The 20,699-nt window shown below is 46.9% G+C and overlaps 2 protein-coding genes across 2 annotated transcripts in view; one reads left to right on the top strand and one right to left on the bottom strand.

The window, feature by feature from the left end:
* Positions 1 to 1,994: 1,994 nt before the first annotated feature.
* The window catches only part of dbndd1 (dysbindin domain containing 1), a 22,612-nt gene continuing 3,907 nt past the window's right edge, over positions 1,995 to 20,699 (bottom strand). The window contains exons 2-4 of the mRNA XM_035395482.1: positions 18,914 to 19,060; positions 12,363 to 12,500; positions 1,995 to 3,060 (exon numbers count right to left, since the gene is read on the bottom strand). Coding sequence (XP_035251373.1) covers positions 2,906 to 3,060; positions 12,363 to 12,500; positions 18,914 to 19,060 — 440 coding nt within the window. The 3' untranslated portion in view covers positions 1,995 to 2,905. The remainder of the gene's footprint in view (positions 3,061 to 12,362; positions 12,501 to 18,913; positions 19,061 to 20,699) is intronic.
* gas8 (growth arrest-specific 8) overlaps positions 20,050 to 20,699 on the top strand; it is a 14,174-nt gene continuing 13,524 nt past the window's right edge. The window contains exon 1 of the mRNA XM_035395476.1: positions 20,050 to 20,222. Coding sequence (XP_035251367.1) covers positions 20,214 to 20,222 — 9 coding nt within the window. The 5' untranslated portion in view covers positions 20,050 to 20,213. The remainder of the gene's footprint in view (positions 20,223 to 20,699) is intronic.

Here is a 20,699-nt window from a genome sequence, read left to right as displayed (position 1 = left end):
CATGTTAAAACTGTTAAAATTAATAAATGCACTTGAGAAAAATGTCCAGAATTCTGCTTCTTGTATGAATGGATGAAAATAGCTTTTTTTAGTGGACTCCCCCTGTTAATAAGATGCCTGGAAAAACACTGGTCAAAATGCCCCCCCCCCCCACCTTTACTGTAAACACATTCACGATGCTGCCTGGCTTTTTTATGCGATTCAGGAGTGTACCCTTTCTGAGGCAGAATCACTGCCTTCAGTATTTCGGCTGGAATGTCAGGTTTCAGACCCTGACTGAAAGCACCGCTTCGTCAGATGAATTTGGACAGGGGATTGTTCAGAGAGCGGAGTACTGTGCTGTCTGTCTGTCTGTCTGATGAAAACATCACTCTGGCAGATGGACACTTGGTTATCGGAGCCAGTGTAGTGCCATGGCTGTTTACTTTTAGTGTCAAATGCACGGCTGGCCCAGTGGCAATAATGCTTGTTCCTCCCGCTGTCTGCGTTGTGTCTCAGATGCTTTTGTTGTAGAAATTCTGTCGCCTTGCACAGAGCTTCATTTGCGGCCTTTGTTTTCTCCACGGACGACAGAGATTGACTTCAGATCCTGGATCTACACACTCGCTTACACTCCAATCAGAACAGACAGAATAAAGTGTTTGAACAGGTGGTACCGGACCACTGCTCCTTGGAGTTCCTCTCCTGCTCGTGAAGCGCTTGGCGGGGCGATTCTGTCGTTGATTGTACAAAGGTGAGGAATCCTCTTTCTCTGTTCTTTTGGTGAGTGGCTGCAGTTTACACACACACGCCTCTCCTAAGTGACCAATTATGGTCCCACACTTAGTGGAAGGTGACTTCAGGGGTGCCACATGACAAGTCGATGGGCTCAGTTGAATGTGCTGTAACTGTCATCATAACGGGATCATAGTGTGACCTCTCATTTGCACTTTCAGGCCTGTTGGAGACTGATGAAATGATCAAACATTTTTTTTTTTTTGGAAACTAAAACTGTTCTTATTCCCAGTCAGGGATACGCTGTAATTTCTCTGCACGGCCCTATCTCTTGTCCCTGTTTGAAATGCCCTGCAGTGTGAACCATTTTCCAGAAGTGGACGCCGCAGGGGTGAGTAAAGCTGTCTCACCCAGAGGTTGAAGCTGGTGTTTGCTCTCCGGTGGCTCTGTGGTACCCATCTGGACTCATGCTAATGCAGAAAATGTTTGCTTTGCTGCAGGGGTCAATGGGAGTGTGCAGAGGGTGGATATCGATCTCTGCAGGGCTGCCCTGAGCTGAGGCGGCCTGTGTGTGATGCTGGCTGCCAGGGCAATGAGGTAAGCCAGAGAGACCAGTGGACCAACACCTGCCTGTCTTTTACCCATATTGCACTGCTGCAGTAGTGGTCTGCACAACAACCGTTATTATCCTGCCCATATGTCACGGGGTCAGTGTTCACTGGACTGCTAAGGCAGTTACAGGTTCTGTTGCTACTTGCTACCTGAGTCGTACTGGGGACTTTTTCAGGCTGTACTCCTGACACAATGGGGACAGTGTTTGCAGAGCTGAGTGGAATACGTATGAGGCCAGAGTCCAGGAACATCACTCTTAAAACATGGACCCAGAGGTGCTCTGTGTTTAATTCTATTCTGTACTGATGTTTTCCCATTTTCCTCTTGATTTTGATCTAATGTTGGAAGTCTCCAAAGATAAATGCAAAACATTAAAGATGCTAAAATGAAATGTACTTAGTGGTGGGGATAATTGTCTGTGTGTAATTCCTGTGTACAGTAAGTACTGTTTACAACAATGAATGCAGAGCAGAAGGGTGTGTAATGTATTTTTAGAAACCTCTTTGTCTGTTCTACTAGCTATGTCATGTTACCTTGGCCATAGCACTAAACCAATTTTCATTTCTGCAAAGAACACTGAGTGCTCTACTCTATGTATATGTTGTGAATCACTTACCGCTTGTTTAAGACATCATGTTGTTCTGAAAGAAATCAAGCTGAAGGCAAAGTCTCCTCTGATTTCTTTATTTTTTTTATTGACTGTCAAATGCACAGTGTTTGATGAAATATCAGTGACAGATTTGACGTTTTTTTTTTCCGGAGTTGTCTCCTTGGGTTCTCTGGCCACTAGGTGTCCTGCACATCGGTCCATCGGTCGTATCAGATGAGGGCACAAACTGCTGGCTCACTGTACCACGGTCCACTGCTTTACATGTTACAGCGTTCAGCACATTACAGGGGCTGACGACTACCGCAGGTACTTCAAAAAAAGGCAGAAAATGATATATAGGCTTTGGGCTTTTTGTTGTTGTTGTTGTTTTTAAGTTTTAAGTTTTTAGAGAAGTTACAGTAAAATAAGTGCAGGTTATGGCCTGTCATGAGTGAGCGTTATGACCTGTGCTGTACCGTGAGTATTTGGCTGTAGTTCTGCTTTGACTGAGGGTGTTCTGTCGTAACCCCGCCTGATGGGCGGGGACTTCAGTTCAGTCTCTTTGCGCCAGTCCCGCCCCTCCTCCCCCACACAGCCGCTCATAGCGTTTTGTGGCTGGTGATGTTCCGAAGTCCCAGCATGCATCGTGGCTGGCTGTTTTTTTTTTTTGTTGCCAAATGGGGCCCCCCTCCCCAGCTGGCCTCCCTCCAGGATAAAATTCATGGTCCCCAGCAGCTTTTTTTTTGTGCTAACAGAATCCCTCGCGTGTAAAACAAGAGAAATGTATGTATTGAGAGTAATCAGTGCGTTTTTTTTATGGTACAGTGCGCAGCATTGGTGTGACAGGTCCTTTAGCACCATTGTGTCTCAGGGTGGAGGCGTCCGGTCCGGGCCGCCTCAGGTCCAGGCCCAGGCCCCGGCCCCGTCAGGTCCAGGCCCAGTCAGGTCCAGGGTGCTTCAGGTCCGGGACCCCGTCAGGTTCGGGACGCCTCAGGGCTGCTTGGGGCGCTCCATCTTCAGGTAGGGCTCCGTGGTGTCGGAGTCGCTGTGGTGCTTCCTGTCGCGCACGGGCTCTCCTTTGCTGCAGCGGGTCCAGGAGGGCGAGCGCATGTACCCGCCGCGCGGCAGGGGGGGCTGGTGATGGCCTGCGGAGAGGACACACAGCACCGCGGAGATCCTCTTGCATCAATTCAATTCAATTCAATTTTTATTTGTATAGCGCTTTTAACGAAGGAGCTTTGTCACAAAGCAGCTTCACAGAGAACCGTCCCCCAGAGAGTAAGCCTAGGGCAACAGTGGCAAGGAAAAACTCCCTGACTGATAGCAGGAAGAAACCTTGAGCAGAACCGGACTCAGAGGGGGAACCCATCTGCCGCGGGCAGGCACCGGTTTCATCCTGCCAGGGCTCTACAGTGCTCCCATTTTAGGAGCATTTGTTTCTGAGAGTAGATGTGTGCTAATTGGGCGGGGGGGGGGGATTATTTAGGAGCACAACTATGAAGTGGGATGTGTTAGCATGCTCCTAGATTGTTCAGCTTAGGAGCATGTGTTCCTTGGGGAAAAAAAATGCTAGAGTGTTGAGCCCTGAAGCCTTACACATCCGCCTAATCCCTCACTACGCCCTCACTTGTGTTAGAACATGCTTGCGATGCAGCGCCAGGCCTTTTGATGTAATTACACTTCCAGCCCACATGCCAGTCACAGCCTTGCAGTTCAAGCACTTTGGGCCCGTTCCGTATTGATCATCACAGGGAAGTGTCTGGTAGACAAAAAAATAATAGTATTATTTATGTAACTGTCAGTAGGAAGGGTATTTGTGTGAAAGAAGAAGGTGCGCCCTGCTGCTGCAGTCTGGCTTTTTGCAGCAAATTGCTTTCCCAAATCGTTAGCATCTCAGGGTTTGGTGTGTGTTGTGCAGACCTGGGCAGTGACATCACAGTGTATTAGGAGGCAGACGAGTATCGGGGGACTGGCTTTGTGCTGAAAGGAGGGAAACGCAGTTTAATAGCTACGCGTATTAGCCGGGAACTTTTCCTGAACATCTCATTTCTTCCCTTGCCATTACTGTCAGGGAAATGGGGATTTCTGTCTCATCTTTTTGCGGAAAAAAATCAGCATTTATGATTTTTTTGTTGTTAATTTTAGAGAATTATGTGGCTCACTGGTGGACAGAAAATGTTTTTCCTTTCACTAGGTAAGATATTTCTGCCTCGTTCAATAGATTCTGATAATGATCATTATTGCAGGGGAAGAAATGGCAGAGGACGAATGATTCTTGGTTCATTATCAATACAAAGCCAAGAAAATGCGTAAGTAAGCCATCCTCAAAGATATCTCCGTCACATCTTTTTGTCACTTTTCACATAGCTGGGAGGCAACAGTGTAATGGACTGTTGTCTTCAGAAAGTGGTTTTCACAGTCGGAACATCTCGCATAAGGGGCGACATAGCTCAGGAGGTAAGACCGATTGTCTGGCAGTCGGAGGGTTGCCGGTTCAAACCCCGCCCTGGGCATGTCGAAGTGTCCTTGAGCAAGACACCTAACCCCTAACCCCTAACCCCTAACTACTCTGGCGAATGAGAGGCATCAATTGTAAAGCGCTTTGGATAAAAGCGCTATATAAATGCAGTCCATTTATCATTTACCACTCCCAAAGGTCTTTGGTCTTCCAGTTAGCATGGTGACAGCGCTATGGAGGCGTGGCCCGATTGGCTCCCCTCGAGTCAGACTGACTGACTGCTCTCTCTCTGTTCCCGGAGGGATATTGATGGTGTCTAGCAGCAGGTCATCCATCACTGTGCAAACGCTGGCTGCTGGATGCTGCAGAAACTCATCTTTTGCATGTTAATGATTTCATAAGGCTTCCTTAACGCCAGACATCGGACGCAACGTCCTAATGTGGTGTCTTGTTTGGCAGTTGTCTCACAGCTTGTGTCATACCAACTGAGAATAAGACATGATGTGGTAATTCACCACATGCTGCTGCAGTGAAATAGCTGTGCTACAGATGTGTACTTCTACCGCATTGCCCTGTTGTGCTTCATAAGAATGCATTTTCAGCTTTAGAGGCTAAATATTCCTTAAACTGGAAATAATTGGTTCCATAGCGCGAAGAAGGTTGCTTGTGGAAAAAGAATAACCTCTCCTATTAGTAATCTGTTCTAAATTTAGAGCAGCACTGCCCATGTTCAGTATGCAAATCTTATGGATCTATTCAAATAAATGAGACAGAGGAATGTACTGAATAATTCATTAAAGAGTTCACCCATACAGGACTCCTACTCAAAGACTGTGTATATTCAGGCATGTGCTTTACGCCCCAAATATATCACCAACTATATGGAAAATTAAGTAAGTACTAAATTTTCGAAAGGCAGACGTATGTATAAAATTGTTCCCAGTCAGTAAACTATGTATGCTTTCCATTAGCCAGTGCAGCTGTATTAGTTGCTCTAGTCAAGACCATGTGGGGAATTTTTTTGATGAGTCATGATAGGGGTTGGTTGTACAGGGGCATTGTTCCATCACAACACAGCGCAACGCTGTTTACAGTAGACTCTGGTTCTCTCTTTATTGGGCTCCGAAAATGACATTCGAAAATTAGTCCTATGCGAAAACCCGCAGTCCAGTTGTGTACCCAGCCAATGACACACTGCATGTTTTATCAAGCTGACCTATGCTTTTATTGAAGTCAGTGGTGTTTATTTTCTTGTAGGGGAAAATTTGCTCTCAGATGGCGATTTGATTGTTATTACCTGACCATGGATAATATCACAGCAGGTGAACAATGCTCAATAGGTTGAGTATTGAGAGCTGAACTGTTTGTTTATTCAGTAATTTTTTCCCACTACAATTGTCTGCAGCTAAAGTAAAAAATAATCCCAAATTGAGATATTAATGAATACTATTAGAATTTTAGGCTGTTAAGCATCTCCCCTAATTGATCCAAAGTGGTGTGATTGATCTTTGGAAAATTTCACATGCAGATGCTGAATTTTCATTAACTGGTGCTATAATTTGTTTGACACCCTGAACTGTGCGTGTGTGTGCTTGTGTGTGTGTGTGTGTGTGTGTGTGTGTGAGTGCGGGTGTGTCTATGTGTGTGTGCTTGTGTGTGCTTGTGTGTGTGTGTGTGTGTTTGTGTGTGCGCTTGTGCGCGTGTGTTAATAGATGCACACTGACTGTGAACATGATATTTTGCTGTCCCTTGAGCTGTACTGTGACGGCTGATCAGAGGCTGTCTGAGGTAAATAATGGCTGAGCCGTCCCTGTCAGCAGCGCTGTCATAGCCCAGCGCTGTGATGCCTGATGGACCGCTCTATGAATATGGATGACCGAGGAGTGGCGCGGCTGCAGGACTCGGACAGGGAGATATCGGAGGCCTGTCCATCACGCGCATCAGCGTCCGACCATCCCAAATGGCCGCTGCTGACAGCTTCCTCTCACATAACTGAAGCTCACTGGCATCCTTCAGGGATGTTCGTTTGGGCTGGGATGGCTCCTGCAGGGCTCCCACGCACTGTGGCTGACCGTGAAACCAGACACCCCCCCCCCCCCCCCCCCGGCACGCGCTCTAAAAGGCTGAGCGATATCAAACCAGCGGCGAACGTAATTGACCGCTGACCACAGGCGACCGTTTGTGAAACCGTTACAGTCTTCAGAAGTCCTCTGGCCATTCCCCTCCACCTTTCAATCAGTGGTTAATAAGGTGATCCATTAAGTTAGGTGTAATTGATTCAAGTTGCCTGTCATATAAATCTACTTTTTCCGGACTCTGTCTCTCTTCTCTTCTCCTGGCTCTCGGAACTCTCTGACTCGAGTGTCCAGCACAACTTGTGTTTTTATTTTAGGCATTTAGCAGAGGCTTTTATCCACAGCAGCTTATATTCTCTGCACATAATATTGTCCATTTATAGGCTAGTATTTAGTTGAAGTAATTCATGTTTCTTGCTCAGGGGTGCAACAGCAGAGACCCACCTGGCAATGGAGTCTACACCCTTGGAGTTGCAGGCCCGATTCTCTAAACCATAATGCTACACTACTGTGCGGTGATGTCCTGGCACATTAATGATGGGGAAGACAGCAAACGGACCTGTACAGTGCACACACCTCTCCCAACGTGCCAGTATCGCTGACACCTCACAGCGAATGTGCATTTTCTTTCAAATCGAACAGTTTTTTTTTTTTTTTGTGGTGAGTGTGGGTCTCTTGCTTAGCGTCTGAGTGAATCCCCTTTGGGACATGGTTTTTGGTATACGAAATGTCATCATGCTGCAGATACTGTAACTGCTATGAGCATGACCAGGCGTGGCAGTTGGCTTGCTTATTTGGCATGCCATGCGTACATTATTCCTCCTGATCGCACACCGATCGTTTGATCACCACGGTGTTCCAAGGTCTGTTTGGCAAACTGCAGTGCATTTGCATTTTGTGTAAATAGAACGGGTGTCAGCAGTTCTTCATGCCAACAGACTATTCTTATCGGTTGTCTACCTTAACTTAGTAATCATCTATTTTTATTTTACAGGAGTGCGACCATATCCCTAATATCATGTGTTCATTGGCCCAAATTCGTTGAATTTGTTCATTAATCCCCAAAAAAGTGTGGGGGGAGTGGGGCTGGTGTACAGTACTACAGTATATTGCAACCTCGCCTTTCAATGGGTCAAGTCCCCCTATTTCAAGTCAGCATAACTATTAGAACAAAGTAAGTTTTGACTAATTTAATGACTCACTAGGTCAATTCCATTTGATGACTGCACCGAGTCTGCGACTGAAGAACTTTGTTAAGTTCATTATGTCTTATCCGTTGAGATGCTCTGCCATGCAGAATACAGTGGGTTAGAAAGAGAGCAAATAAGGAAATTTGGCTGCTGCTGCATGTCCAGTGGCTTGCACCCAATTCACCTCTCTTGTCAGTCAACCGTCGGTGGAAAATAATACGCTGCCCTGTCAGCATTTAATTAGAAGACGTTGTCTCTGTGTTTATCGGCATAATGGCCGTGTGTATTAATGGCCAGCATTCCAGCTGAGGGAATGTGTCTTTGTGCTTTATGTCCTTCCAGGTGGCCGTCCATCATTTTGTGTGGGCGTTTCTTTGAGAAGACAGCCACTGTAAATGGCTAACAACAGGCTGGGGAATGCACATTAAAATGAACAGAGGCAGTTCCAAAATATTATGGTCGAGTTCACGACTGATTGAATTTAATAGTCTTTGTCTGGGCTTAGCACACCGGGCCAGACTGCTTTTGGCCAGACACTGTCACCTGCACCTGGAATGGAGATGCAATTAGTGATCCCCCCCCCCCCCCCCCCCCCCCCAGTAATGACTGAAGGACTATTACAGGTCAAGAGAGCAGGAACTGTAATACCATTGTTTAAGCGGGGCTTGAAATATATTTCTTTTTAATCAAACTGTTTAGGGCTGCAATATTATAGTCAGCAAGGATTTTTTAAAAAATACATATGGCTTAAGGTTGTAATAACTCATTATCATAGGCAGGCCGGTCCTGCAGGCACGGGTAGATCTGTGTGATGCTATTGTCTGGGGAAGGGGTGGGGTGGAGTGGACTGCCGTGCTAACGAAAGCAGCTAGCAGAGACCGTGCTGCATTAGAGAGAAGTCTGAGGCTATTTAAGCTGCAGGAAGCACAAAGAAACTGGGGGACGCCTGAGGACAGGAGTGGAGATGCATATTGAGAAAGGAGATGAGTGGAGTGCTGAATCCCAGAGCATTATGGGGTATCTGGCAGGTGTGTGTGTGTGTGAGAGTCTGTGTGTGTGTCTGTGTGTAGATGTGTGTATGTGTCTATGTGTAGGTGTGTGTGTGTGTGTCTCTGTGTGTAGATGTGTGTGTGTGTGTGTGTGTGTGTGTCTGTGTGTAGGTGTGTGTGTGTATATGTGTCTGTGTGTGTGAGTCTGTGTGTGTCTCTGTGTGTAGATGTGTGTGTGTGTGTGTGTCTGTGTGTGTATGTGTGTGTGTGTGTGTAGGTGAGAGAATCTGTAAAGGGTAAGCAACAACAGCTGGTGCAAATTTCTTGCTTCACAGCCGATGAGCATCAGCTTGTTAGAGAACTCAGCAGACAGTGGCTTTGGCTGCTTGGCCACTGAGGAGATTACAGGTCCCACTCTCTCATTGTACCATGTCTGTCTCTAAAGAAATTGGCTTCATGAGAAGGAGTTCCAACCTCAGGCCGTTTGGAGATTTAAAGTTACAATGATACTTTTACTAATAATGTTAAATGACAGTGAGGACATTTTTTTTTACACCTGCTGAGATGATAATAAAATAGTCATCTCAGCATCTGTGACTGAGCAGGTAAATCCCAACCCTTCCTGCATTTATAGAAGATTTCCAAGGTGTTTAATTTAATCCTCCTTCATCCGAGATGCGCATTTTTGCTAAATATGTATTTCTTTGCACCACACTGCATGTCTGAGCAAATAATACCGCTGGTGTTTGGCTCTGAATGTGAAAACCCCTGTGGTTTACACTCAGATGTTCAGCTGAAAAAGATATTTTTTCATTGGAAGCGTTCACATTGCTTTTAAAATTCAGCCTACCTCCGTATTACAGTTTGCTACGGATCCTTCTACTGGAAACAAGCCAAATGCCTTTACCATTGTGACCGTTTTAATAAATGTGACTAATATTCTTTATCAAAATATAAACTGGAGTAGCTCAGAATGTCTGCGCAATCAATGCTACAAAAAAAAGATCAGATTGCTGAAGAACTGCTGTATTGAATCTTTTTGTGAACTTGTGTTGCAATCGGTGAAGCGGGTGTTCACACATTCATGTTTCAAGGTCATGTGCGGGTGAGAGAAATCATTCAGTCCTACTGCGTAACTACTGAATCACGGAGACAACTGAGCAGTTTCCCCATTTCCAGTGTTGTGACTGGGTTTGAGTTCTCCGTAAATCACTACAAGAGACTCTGCGTCTCTGCTTTCCTTCTCTCTCGTGTTCCTCGCCTGCGTTCCCGGACTCGGCCCTGTTTAAACTTCCCTTTCGTGAGTGTTTCCGTCGGTGCGGCTCTTGGAACTCCTGGATCCTCTTTCCCTGGAGAAAGTTGCGCTAAATCTCCTGGGAGCGTGCCACGTCCCGCGGGCGCCTTTCTTACCGCGATGCTTATCGTCGGGGCCCGTTCTGCGCCAGCTGTGGCGGTTCTTTAGTTGTGTTGTGGACCTGGCGTACGGCGAGTGTGTCCCGAGATTCATGGGCTTGTAGGGACACATTTGTCAGTGCCTTAGTGGAACGGTGCTTGGACCTCAATCAATCTCGTTTTCCAGCCTAATGTCGCTGCTGCGCACAGTTGCGACATCCCCTAGGTGTTCTATTTTGGGAGGAAATGAGAAGGGGGGGCGGGGGGGGGGGGGTGGATTTTGGTGGTTGTAACCTTCCTCAGACCTGTGTAAACCAGTTAATCAGTAGCTGAAGCCAGATTAGAGAGGCAGAGAGAGGCAGGTGGAGCCAACAGTGCTGTCGAATGAAATATTAAGGAGAGACACACTTATGCACTTTCTGGCTGCACCCAATCAAATAATCATGGGCTTTCCAGACCCAGAGGAACAGCTGAGAGAGAGGAAATGGGGGGGGGGGGCTTTTGAAACAGTGACCCTGCTCTCCACTGCCATATGTTCCCCCAAGATAGACAGTTGTACAATTCCTGCAGACACATGATTATTTAAAAAGATGAATTTGGGGTCTGGCTTTTCTGGTTAATGAATTGTTCTTGTGCATGTGTGAGCCCCATTGGCTGGGACCAAATCCAGACCATGCTAGTGCCTACTGCCGGGATCTGCAGCTCATCCCTCTCTAGCGACCCCTGCTGGTGGCTGCAAGTGTCTCTGTTAACCTGCCAATGACTTGCTGCTTCTGATCTCTGTGACAGATCTCTGTGCTAGCCCATCTTGTTACTGATCTCTGTGCTATCTCGTCGTGTGACTGATCTCTGCTAGCTCATCCTGCAGCTGATCTCTGCATTAGAAATCCTGTGACTGATCTTTGCTAGCACATCCTGTGACTGATCCTTGTTTCTAGTCCAGCTTGTGAGCTAGCCCAGAGAGGTTTTTACCATGAGCGCTAATGTATACAACTGGATCTTCCTAACTAGGGAGAAAGGGGAAGGGGCATGAAACAGAATTTTAAACGGAGTCAAAGTAAAATTATTCTTAAGATTAATTCTACTTTTTTATACATAACACGATTCGTTGAAAATTCTCTGAGATCTGCAGTTGGTGTTCAAGTTTTTGTGCTTACCTAGTGCCAGCTATTTCAAGTCTGTATTTCACCTAATGGGTTCACCAGCTATTCTGTGCACCTTTTCTGTTCTTTCAGTGAAACAGGTGCAAAGGTGGTTCTTGCTTTCTTTCGCAACTTTCTTTTTCCAAACATAATTACTTATGTGGAGAATATTCTTGTGTGAATTGACCGGTTTTTAAAAAAGGCGTTGAATTTAACTGTCCTTAAATGTGGATAAAGCACTTTAGGCTTCTTCCGCAGTCGCTCCTACTCTACAAGTCAAATCTTCAAGGCCCCTCCCCAAAGAAAGCTAAAATATTTTCTCCTCTTGCTTCTAGGCACCTTTCAATGAACCTTTTAAAGGATCTTTTTTAAAGTATTTTTTTTTTTTTATCTCCACACAACCGCCAGAATGGTTACTGTAAGAAGTCTGTCTCTGATGCCAATATGTCTGCTGGCCACACATTCCCTTGATCTTATCATTATCACAATAAAGTTGGTACAATGGTAGAATAGCGACCAGGAGTGAGAGATTGGGAACCATTCAAGTCAACAGACGTGCTAATTCAATCACAACAGGACGGCCAATACACTATGGCCTAATTGATAGGTGTTACAAGGACCGACTACATCCGTCTTGGTATGTGTATTCAACACTACTGATCAAAGCTTCGAAAACAAATAAGAAGCAGCCTCTGGAAAGGTTCGTGGTTCAGTCTGACTCTGCTGAATCCAAGGTGTCATTCGTGCGCTTTGTCACTGCCAGTATTGGAAATAAACTTTGTACTTTTTCATCACGTTCGAGAGACGTCCTTTTTTCCTTACATTACGTTCCTCACCCCTGGCACACACAAATGAACAGTGAGACCCATTAGCACCTGATAGCAAAGCCAAGACCATAGAAATGGGAAAGGAGCCGCAGCTTTCTCACTGAATCTCTGCAGTCTCTCTGGTCTTTCTAAATTTACATTTCAGCTAAAAACTGAGCGCACAAATCACAGCCACTCCGTACCCACGGAACACACAGTTGGTGCAAACTTCAATTACTTTCTGTAATGAGAAACCTGTCTCAGTGTGGAGCATGCTAACCTGTCTTAATGTGGAACAGCCCCCTGTGCTTTGGAGGTCAGGGAGAAGGATTAGGAATAATTTTGGTCTGCGGTACGCTGATGGTGAGGAGTACAGCAGATCCCAGGGTACTTACTTGCTGGGGACTCGTTTTGGTTTTCTTCGTCCGAATCGGCAAAGACTTCTGCAAGCTCCTGGTCAGACATGTCCGTGAGCTCGGTCAGGTCCAGGAGGTCAAAGTGCACCTCCAAAGAGGATACACTACTGAGGGGCTCTGAAGGAGAAAGGGGGGGGGGGGGGTGGAGTTGGTGGGGTTAATACCGAAGGCAAAGAGTCTCTCCCTCACAACATTTCACACTGACCCAACAATGTATTGTTTGTCTGAACATTTTTGTTGCAGCTCAATTTTCAGCAGCTTCTAAACTCTTCCTGCGTCTTCTTCCAACCTCTGTTAATGAACTCACCGTGGCCCCAATGCCGTTTCTCATGGTGTCCTGTAAGAAAGCGTGGACTGAGGCGTGATGGCAGCGTACTGCTGCGCTGTGAAAATAAGCGCTTGGCTTGGGTGGCTACTTGGGCTTCAGGGGGGTGTGTGTGCTGGTGAGGAGTCTGACAGATGGAGAAGATTCACAGATGGTGTTGAAGGATTGGGACAGGTCCAGAGCTGTGATTGGACGTTCCTGATTTGTAATGAGCAATGGAAGTGGGGGGCTGCTATTTTAATCTGCTGGTTTATGGCACTCAGGCTGAAGGTTTAAAATACTGTTTAAACCTGTTGATTTTGCTTTCATAGTGATATTAATGACTGACAATTGCGATTGATTACACATTTCATGGAGATTCTTGGGAAGAGATTTTACTAAATTATTACTTCCACTATGAGCGATTCCCCCCAGAAGTGAAGTGCATTATTGGCCTGTGTCTGCCCGCACTGAGGTAGGATTACATCCATCCTACATCCAAAACAGCTTTTCTTCGTCTTCTTTTTCAAGTCTGGTTGAAACCTGACTGTTAGCTGTGGACAACATAAAGCACTCATTTTTCTGCCGAACGCAGTATGAATGGAGCCTTGTGATCCCCACATCACCGGAGCTTAAATAAGATCTCCCTGCAGGCGGCGGGACGCTCGCTCGAGTGTGTAAGGAGGAGACGGTTCGGAGGTTGGCTCCGGGCAGCCGGTGCTAGCTTAGCCCCGGGGTCCTGGGAGGCTCGGCTGGATGCAGTGCTGTGGGTGCCTGTGGCTTTAAGGGCTAGCGTGCGTTTGCTACCCCACTGATCAGGAGGAATTCTGCTGTGCTTTTTAGGGGCAGGGCCTGCCCTGCACACACTCTGTATTCACGGGGCGACGGACGGCAGCCTCTCCGCACCTCCCCAAACTGACAGAACAAACGCGATGCTTCAGCTGCACACAAAACAGCCTGCGCTGGCAGGACATAATAGCTTGTGTGCGAGTGTGTGTGTGTGTGTGTGTGTGCATGTGTGCGTGCTTGCGTGCGCATGCATGCGTGTGTGTGTGTGGGCATGTGTAAGGGGGGTGTTTGTGTCCCTGATTTAGCTCCACTTAGTTTTGTAAATGTCACAGAGACTTCACATAACCTAATTGTCCCTATGCATATTTGATTAGAAAAAGCTAAGTCATGAGATGTGTGGGTGTACACACAGCACACACACACACACACACACACACATATATATATATATATACTGTAAATACACACGCACACACGGACGCACATACACACACACACTCACACACACACACACACACACACACCACAGTGTTTAATGTACTGCATTTTGGGTCCCCTCCCACCCTTTCCCTATTGCGCTCCTACCATTCATACTAATTCAGGTTACGGTATTTGTGTGGTTTTAGCTTATGTTTTAATGCACGTGTTTCTCCTCTTTGGGCTTATTGTGAACGTGGCCTGTATGTGTTTAGCATTGTACTCTGAATTAATTCAGGGTATTCAGCTGGGCGTGCTTGTTGTGTATGCTAAGCTGAGTAACTGACCTGTTATAGGAACCCAGGGAGTGCCTACAAAGGGAGTTTCAGAATGGACACAATACAGCCATTTGTTTGGCTCGATAGCGATAGTTTAATATTGTACTGATTGCTGAAAAGGCTTATTTATGAATTGTTTTGTATTTGTGTGCCCTTCAGCGAGGGCAATGTAAGGGAGGGGGGGGGGGGAGGATTATTCAAACAGTCAGCAGACTGATGCGAGTGAAATTTTCATCTCTGTAATGAGGAGCTCTCCCATTGCTGAGCTGCTGAGGGAGCCTTCGGGGAGAACAGAAGCATTATTTTAGCAGTAATTTGTTTTCGAGGATGCACGGAGCTTTGTTCTGCATACATATCGTTAAATGGAACATCTAACGTCTCATATTGTTGGGAAAAAAGGCAGACCGAAACAAAGCGAAATTATGCAAAGTCGAATAACCAAGGCTTTTAACAAGTCTAATCCTGACAGAGTGTCACGTGTGGCAGGAAAGGCGGTAGGTACGTGGTGCTTTTCCCACAGGGTTGGAAATGGGATCCGCCCTGCTTGACCGTGCCTCACGGTTCAGTGTGAAAAGCGGTGTAACGGCACTGAAGAGGCAGGGAAGTGCTCCTCTGTTGAGCGACAGCCCGCGTCCTTAGTGCGTCAGTGTGGGTGCGCTTGTTTACGGGACCGACAGCAGCGCGGCAGAAGGGCTGACTCATTAACTAGTTCTCTGTGATCTAAATTCTAACCGGGCCTTCTGTTCCCCCCTCCGCTCGTAACGTCCCCAGGTGTAATTTCCTGGAATGCCTGTTCGGCTGGGGGAAGTAAATCTCACCGCCCCAGGGCTGGATCTCGTTCAGAGCCAAAGCGGACACGAATGCGAGGGGCTCCACGTTTTCCAAACTTGATCCTGAAATTGTCATGCTGGCGCAATGGAATGTGCTTCACCTTGGGGTGAGGGCGAGGATGCGACCCTTTAAATTATCTTGACACGTTCAAGATCACGTTTCTGTCTGGCACGAGGGGGGTTTTTGATTGCTGTTTTCCCTCAGGGTGACTCTGGTAAGAGTCCATCCACTTGTAAAGCATCACACAGAATGATCTTGCACAGCATTTATTGTGAAACCACAATTTAATATGCCACAACAGCCTATAAAAATGGCACAGGCAATGTTACACCACTTGTAGTTTACGCATCCAGTGTGAATGCAGTATATAATTATAAAATCTATAATTAATAATAGGATATATAATTATAAGATTGCCTGTACCACCTCATTTTACACAAAGCTTTAACACATGCTGAATCTTTCCTATGTAATCTTATGAATTACAACCCTTCCGCCTCCACGCTTCTAGGCCTAACAGCGGAATCCATGGCCATTAAACAAAGCCATCCTCCTCTACGCAGTCAGGGGTATGTGTCTGGCACCTCTCTTTCATCTCTAGCTGCTCTTTTTCTTTGAGAAGAGTGAGAGAGGGGGTGTAAAATTAGCATGTGAGAATATCTTTTTCTTGGGAAAACGTGCGCCCGCTCTCTGCTCGTAAGCCCCCCCCCCAGTGAGAGGAGAGCGGGCGATAACTGCAGAACGCCCCCCCCCCACTCGCTCTCCGTTCCCGCCTGCTGTTCTCGTTCCTCTCCTACCTCTGTTTCCTTTTTAACTTACGCCCCCGCGCTCTGAATAATTGATTGGAAATGCACAGTGGCAATAGACAGACTGCAATAGTGATTTTTTTTTAAAACTTCCAGCTTTGAGATGACTGAGAAATGTTGGAAATGTAAGATATAAAGCGTTCCTCTAGCCGCTTCTGTTTGTGTTTTTTTTGAAACTGGTGTTTTGCTGACCATTATAAATGATGCTCAAGTAAGAAAAGACCTTCAAAAGACTTTTTCTGTGGCTTTTGGCCCAATATAAACTGTGGCTTGAGTCCCGCTCATTCATATCAGACTCCATCGGACCAGGCAGGATTTAAGTTCCTCAGTTCTGTTCCCCCATCTCTGCAGTCAGGACTCAGGACACTCCTCTTTTCCCTGTCCTTTGTTTGGTTTCCTTTGAGGGTGGATGAATCGAGGAAACGTGTATTAGTCGTTGTTCAGTCAAGCGTCAATTTGAGGCCACGTCATTTACATACGTGGCAGGTGGGGAGAGGTAGATCCGTGGGTCGATCATTTATACGTCACACGCTCCAAAAAAATACTTCCACAAGTATTTCCTGCACTCTTGTTTGCTTGCTCATGCGAGCCTCCAAGCTCCTCCCACCTAGCTCCTTCAAGGAGCCTTTAACGGATTGGAATGACCTTGAAGCTGGCGGACCTCAATCAACTTCCGGGTCAGACGAGGGCCGAGGAGACAAGGACGGATAAAATAAGCGATTGGAATGAGCCCTAGGTCTCCCTGTTTCTTGAGTGAGCTCCTCTTAAAAATCCTGTCTTCCCTGAGCCCAGATCAGCTCTGTGTGATTCCCCCTACTGCAGCCCTGTGAGCACCATGCCAGTCTCTGTCCTGTGGGGTCCAACCTTGCAAACCCTTCACAGGCAGCTTAGAGTGGGGGGTGGGTGGGTGGAGCGTGACTATCAAGTATGCAGACGTTGGAGCAGACTTTGGTTTGGGAGGGGGGATGGGGGCTGGAGCGTGACCATCATGTACGGTGACGTTGAAGCAGACTTTTGGGGGGGGGCGGGGGGGCATAGGAGGGAATCCTCGGCTCTTGTGATCACCGTGGCCCCTTTCGTGTTTTCCGCTGAGAAATAATGACCTTTTGCTTCAGCCTGTTGGTGGGCTGCCCTGCTCGTCTGTGCAAAGGGCCAGACTGGAGAAATTGGCTCCATCATTACAGAATGGCATCGGCAGCACAGGGAATGGATGCAGTCATTACCAGCGAGCTGCTGCTATTAGCAGTGAGTGTGCTTCAGGAATAAACAAGTGGCCCTGAAAGTGCCGGGGAAAACGGTATCCTGTCGGTAAGTGGCAGGCGTGCGGTGGGGCAGTCGCTCTGAGGTCAGTGTAGAGGGGCGGAGCTGTGGCCACAACAGAAACCCGGTTTAAAAAAAAAAAAAAGATTAATTAAAAATATCACACAGAAAACAGTGTGTGAGGAAATTTCCATTGTTTCTGCATGTCTGGTGTAAGCCAAAGCTTACATCAGCTGACCAGGCTACCTGTGCTGCGACTGCATACAGAGGTTGTTACGCGATTCACGTCCCAGAACTCATCCTTATAATGATCAGAGGTTACATCGCTGCTATCCTGGATCGCGTTCCTGTAGCACTTACTGTCACTGACTGTTTATATCCATATATTTTCCAGTGAATAATATTTATTGCAAAACCTTGTTTTGCAAAATATCTGCGATATGACAAGTACATGATGCCAAATCACTACAGATTCCTGTCACTGGAAAAATGCAGTACTAAAACACTGAAAACGTTATATTATTGACTCATTAAGCTGGTTGTCACAATTATTCTACAGTGGTGTAAGGTTCAATTGATACGTGTTTTGCATATTAGTACATACAGTACTCCCTATTGAGATGCTAACACAAATGTGGTATGTTCAAGTAACATACTGGTAACATTCAAGTACATAGGGGCGACATAGCTCAGGAGGATATACAAGATACCTAACCCCTAATTGCTCCCAATGAGCTGATTGGAACCTTGCATGGCAGCCTTTCACCGTTGGTGTGTGAGTGTGTGTGAATGGGTGAATGAGAGGGATCAATTGTAAAACGCTTTGGATAAAAGCGCTATGTAAATGCAGTCCATTTACCGTGTAACATTTGAGAGCAAGCCACGCACTGTAATAATGTACCTTTGACAGGTCTGAGAAAAGCCACCGTGGCCTTGTCTTTTTAATACTTTTCCCACATGTACTGTGATTGACGTAACTAATTCACACTGATGCGCTCTGGGATTGGTGCCCCGTGCTCTGCCTGTGTGGGGCCTCTGTCTCCCAGGTGTCAGTGCCTGGCGCTTCAAGGCTTCAGAGAGACCCGCTGGCCCTCGCGGGCTTCCTGTTCGATTGTGCATTGAGACGCGCGCGGACAGACGCTGTCTTGTGTGGCCGTGGCAGTGGCCCTCTTGTTCGATCTTGGAGCTCGTTCAACGCGAGAGAAGAAGGGAGAGGAAGCGCTTCTTCTGCCTGGGCCACATAATGGGGCATTTCAGTTAGTGCGCATACCAGAGACAATGCCAGCACACAGCAGCCTGTCAGCTTGAGATTCATCACTTTGGTCCCCTGATCTTCCTAAATATATCCGTGCATTCCTGCTTCTGGACTCCCAAGGGGCAATTTCTGGCTAAGGCGCATTGCTTGCCAAGTTTGTTCAAGACACAACAAGGCACCCTGGATGTAAGGTCATGCTTACAGGAACCGCGCCAAGTGCGAACTCCTTGAAAGGAGATGCCTGCTGTTTAACACTGAACATGTACATATGGAACAGTGATACCCTATCCAAATTAGGAAGCAGTCTGCAGCCCGGAGACCGTGCTGTGTGGTACTGCGGGAACACGCAGCAATGTTGGGAGATGCGACAGATCAGACTCACGCAGACACATTCTTTGTGTGAGAAGTACGGAGAATGCGTCTACGTGATTGGCTGAGGCAGTTGGCGCGACATCTTTGACCCTGCCAACTCTCCGGGGTCGCCTGCCCCCCCCTCCCACCCCCCACCCCCCAAGACACCCTGTACTCACGTCTCCTCTCTGCGACCTGCAGCAGCCCAGAGATGGGGACAGTTATTCCACTCTCCTCCTCTGCTGAAGGATTGTGGGAAGGCGCTGTGGGCAGATCCCCCGAGCTGGAGGACTTCAGCAGGTTCTGAATGTCTTTGCTGGGCTCCACTGTGGAGGACAGAGGAAAGGTCAGGCATTTCTCTTCAAATTTTTTTTAAAAGCTTTCCCCCCCCCCCCCCCATTTTCTCCTTCATTTGGAATAGCCCCTGCTGTAACCTCCGCTGTCAGCTGTCCTATTAATTCTAGAGAGCACAGGTAGGCGTGAGCCCTCTTCCAAAGCATGCAAATTCCAAGCTGTTTCTTATCACACCACAGTTCACAAGTCGGGTTAATACAAACATTGTCTGTGTGCAGAGAGTTTGTGTGCAGCTCAACAGATGGAATTGCAGGTGCTCCAGTGACCAGTGGCGGTCACTAGTGAGTGATGAGATGCTGTAATAACAGGTGATGCTAGGGCCATTATTGTGTCACTCTCTGGGACCATTGGCCTGCCAGTGCTGGCACAATCCGGATTCAGTATGCAAATGTGGGGTCTGTCTGCGCATTAAAATGGTGCCTTGGCCTGTCTGAACGTGGAGGCCATTGATGCATTGGAACAGTGCATTAACAGGACGACAAAACCAGAACCCCTTGCACATTTCTGTTCAGCCTGGAAATTCAGCGTCTATCGTTAGCTCGCCCTAAGAGCTGGATACCGGGCATAATTTGCATGCTTTTCTCCGTGTTAATGTCTTTCCATCCTCTGCAGAAAAGGTCTTGTGTGAAATGGTTTTCTCAACTTGCCTTGCAGTTTACAATGCTGTGCAGGCTAATGGCTTGCACACAGCGTGTGGGTAGCAAGCTAAACAAAGGTAGGCAACTGCAGAGAGAATCCCAAACGGAAACAATCATCAGTCATCACAACACACAAGGGACATGCTTGGCCAGTACATTTTCCTACTTTAATCTCGAATGTATTTTTATTTTCATCTAACAGTCCTTTCTCATGTTTTAAGGATAGGATTTTTAACTCGTGACTCAAGCTACCGCAACACTTACATACGCAATACAGAAGGAAATATACAAATTATTGCCACTTTCAGATTTTGCAATACACAGTATACTGTATATATTTTTATTGGATATTAGACAGTGTGTCCTCCTTATGCTTTTTCCTCCTTATATTTTATTCAGGGGGGAAATCAATGAGGCCGGCCGACAGAGATGACATCAGATCACAGAACGGAACGTGGTTGGCGTGGTGGAAAATCGCGAACAACCGATGATGACCGTGAGTATGTGTCGGGCTTCTTCTTCTTCTTCTTCCTGCCGCAGGTAAGGCGAGAGAAGACTCGGTTTGCCAGGGCTTCCTGGGTCTTGGGCTGCTGTTTCCCGAGCTGCTCGCGGCGAAGCAGCTGTGGGTTTGGCTGGTTGTCAGCAGTGAGAAATGTGCTCTGCGCTGCCCTGCTCTGTGGTGTGGAAAATAGGCAGTGGCCTGGAGGAGTGCGTGCACCTCCACGGCAGCGCTCTTTACCCGGGTACAGGCTGCGCGGGAGGGGGCCTGAGAGACACAGTCTGCGCGTCCAAATTGGGGAGAAACTGGGGGAGAATAAATAACAATTAAAGGGGAATTGCACTTTCAAACACATATGGGCTTTTTTTGTTTATATTGTCCTTCTAATGAATGTGTCAACCTTCATTTTTCGATTAGTTATTTTGTTTAAAATGTCTAACGTTAGAAACAAGGACCTTTTTTTTTTTTTAGCAC

The sequence above is a fragment of the Anguilla anguilla genome, chromosome 16 (assembly GCF_013347855.1).
Source record: "Anguilla anguilla isolate fAngAng1 chromosome 16, fAngAng1.pri, whole genome shotgun sequence".
Lineage (NCBI taxonomy): Eukaryota > Metazoa > Chordata > Actinopteri > Anguilliformes > Anguillidae > Anguilla > Anguilla anguilla.
The sequence above is the reverse complement of the archived record's forward strand: the minus strand, read 5'-3'. Positions and strand labels throughout refer to the sequence as shown.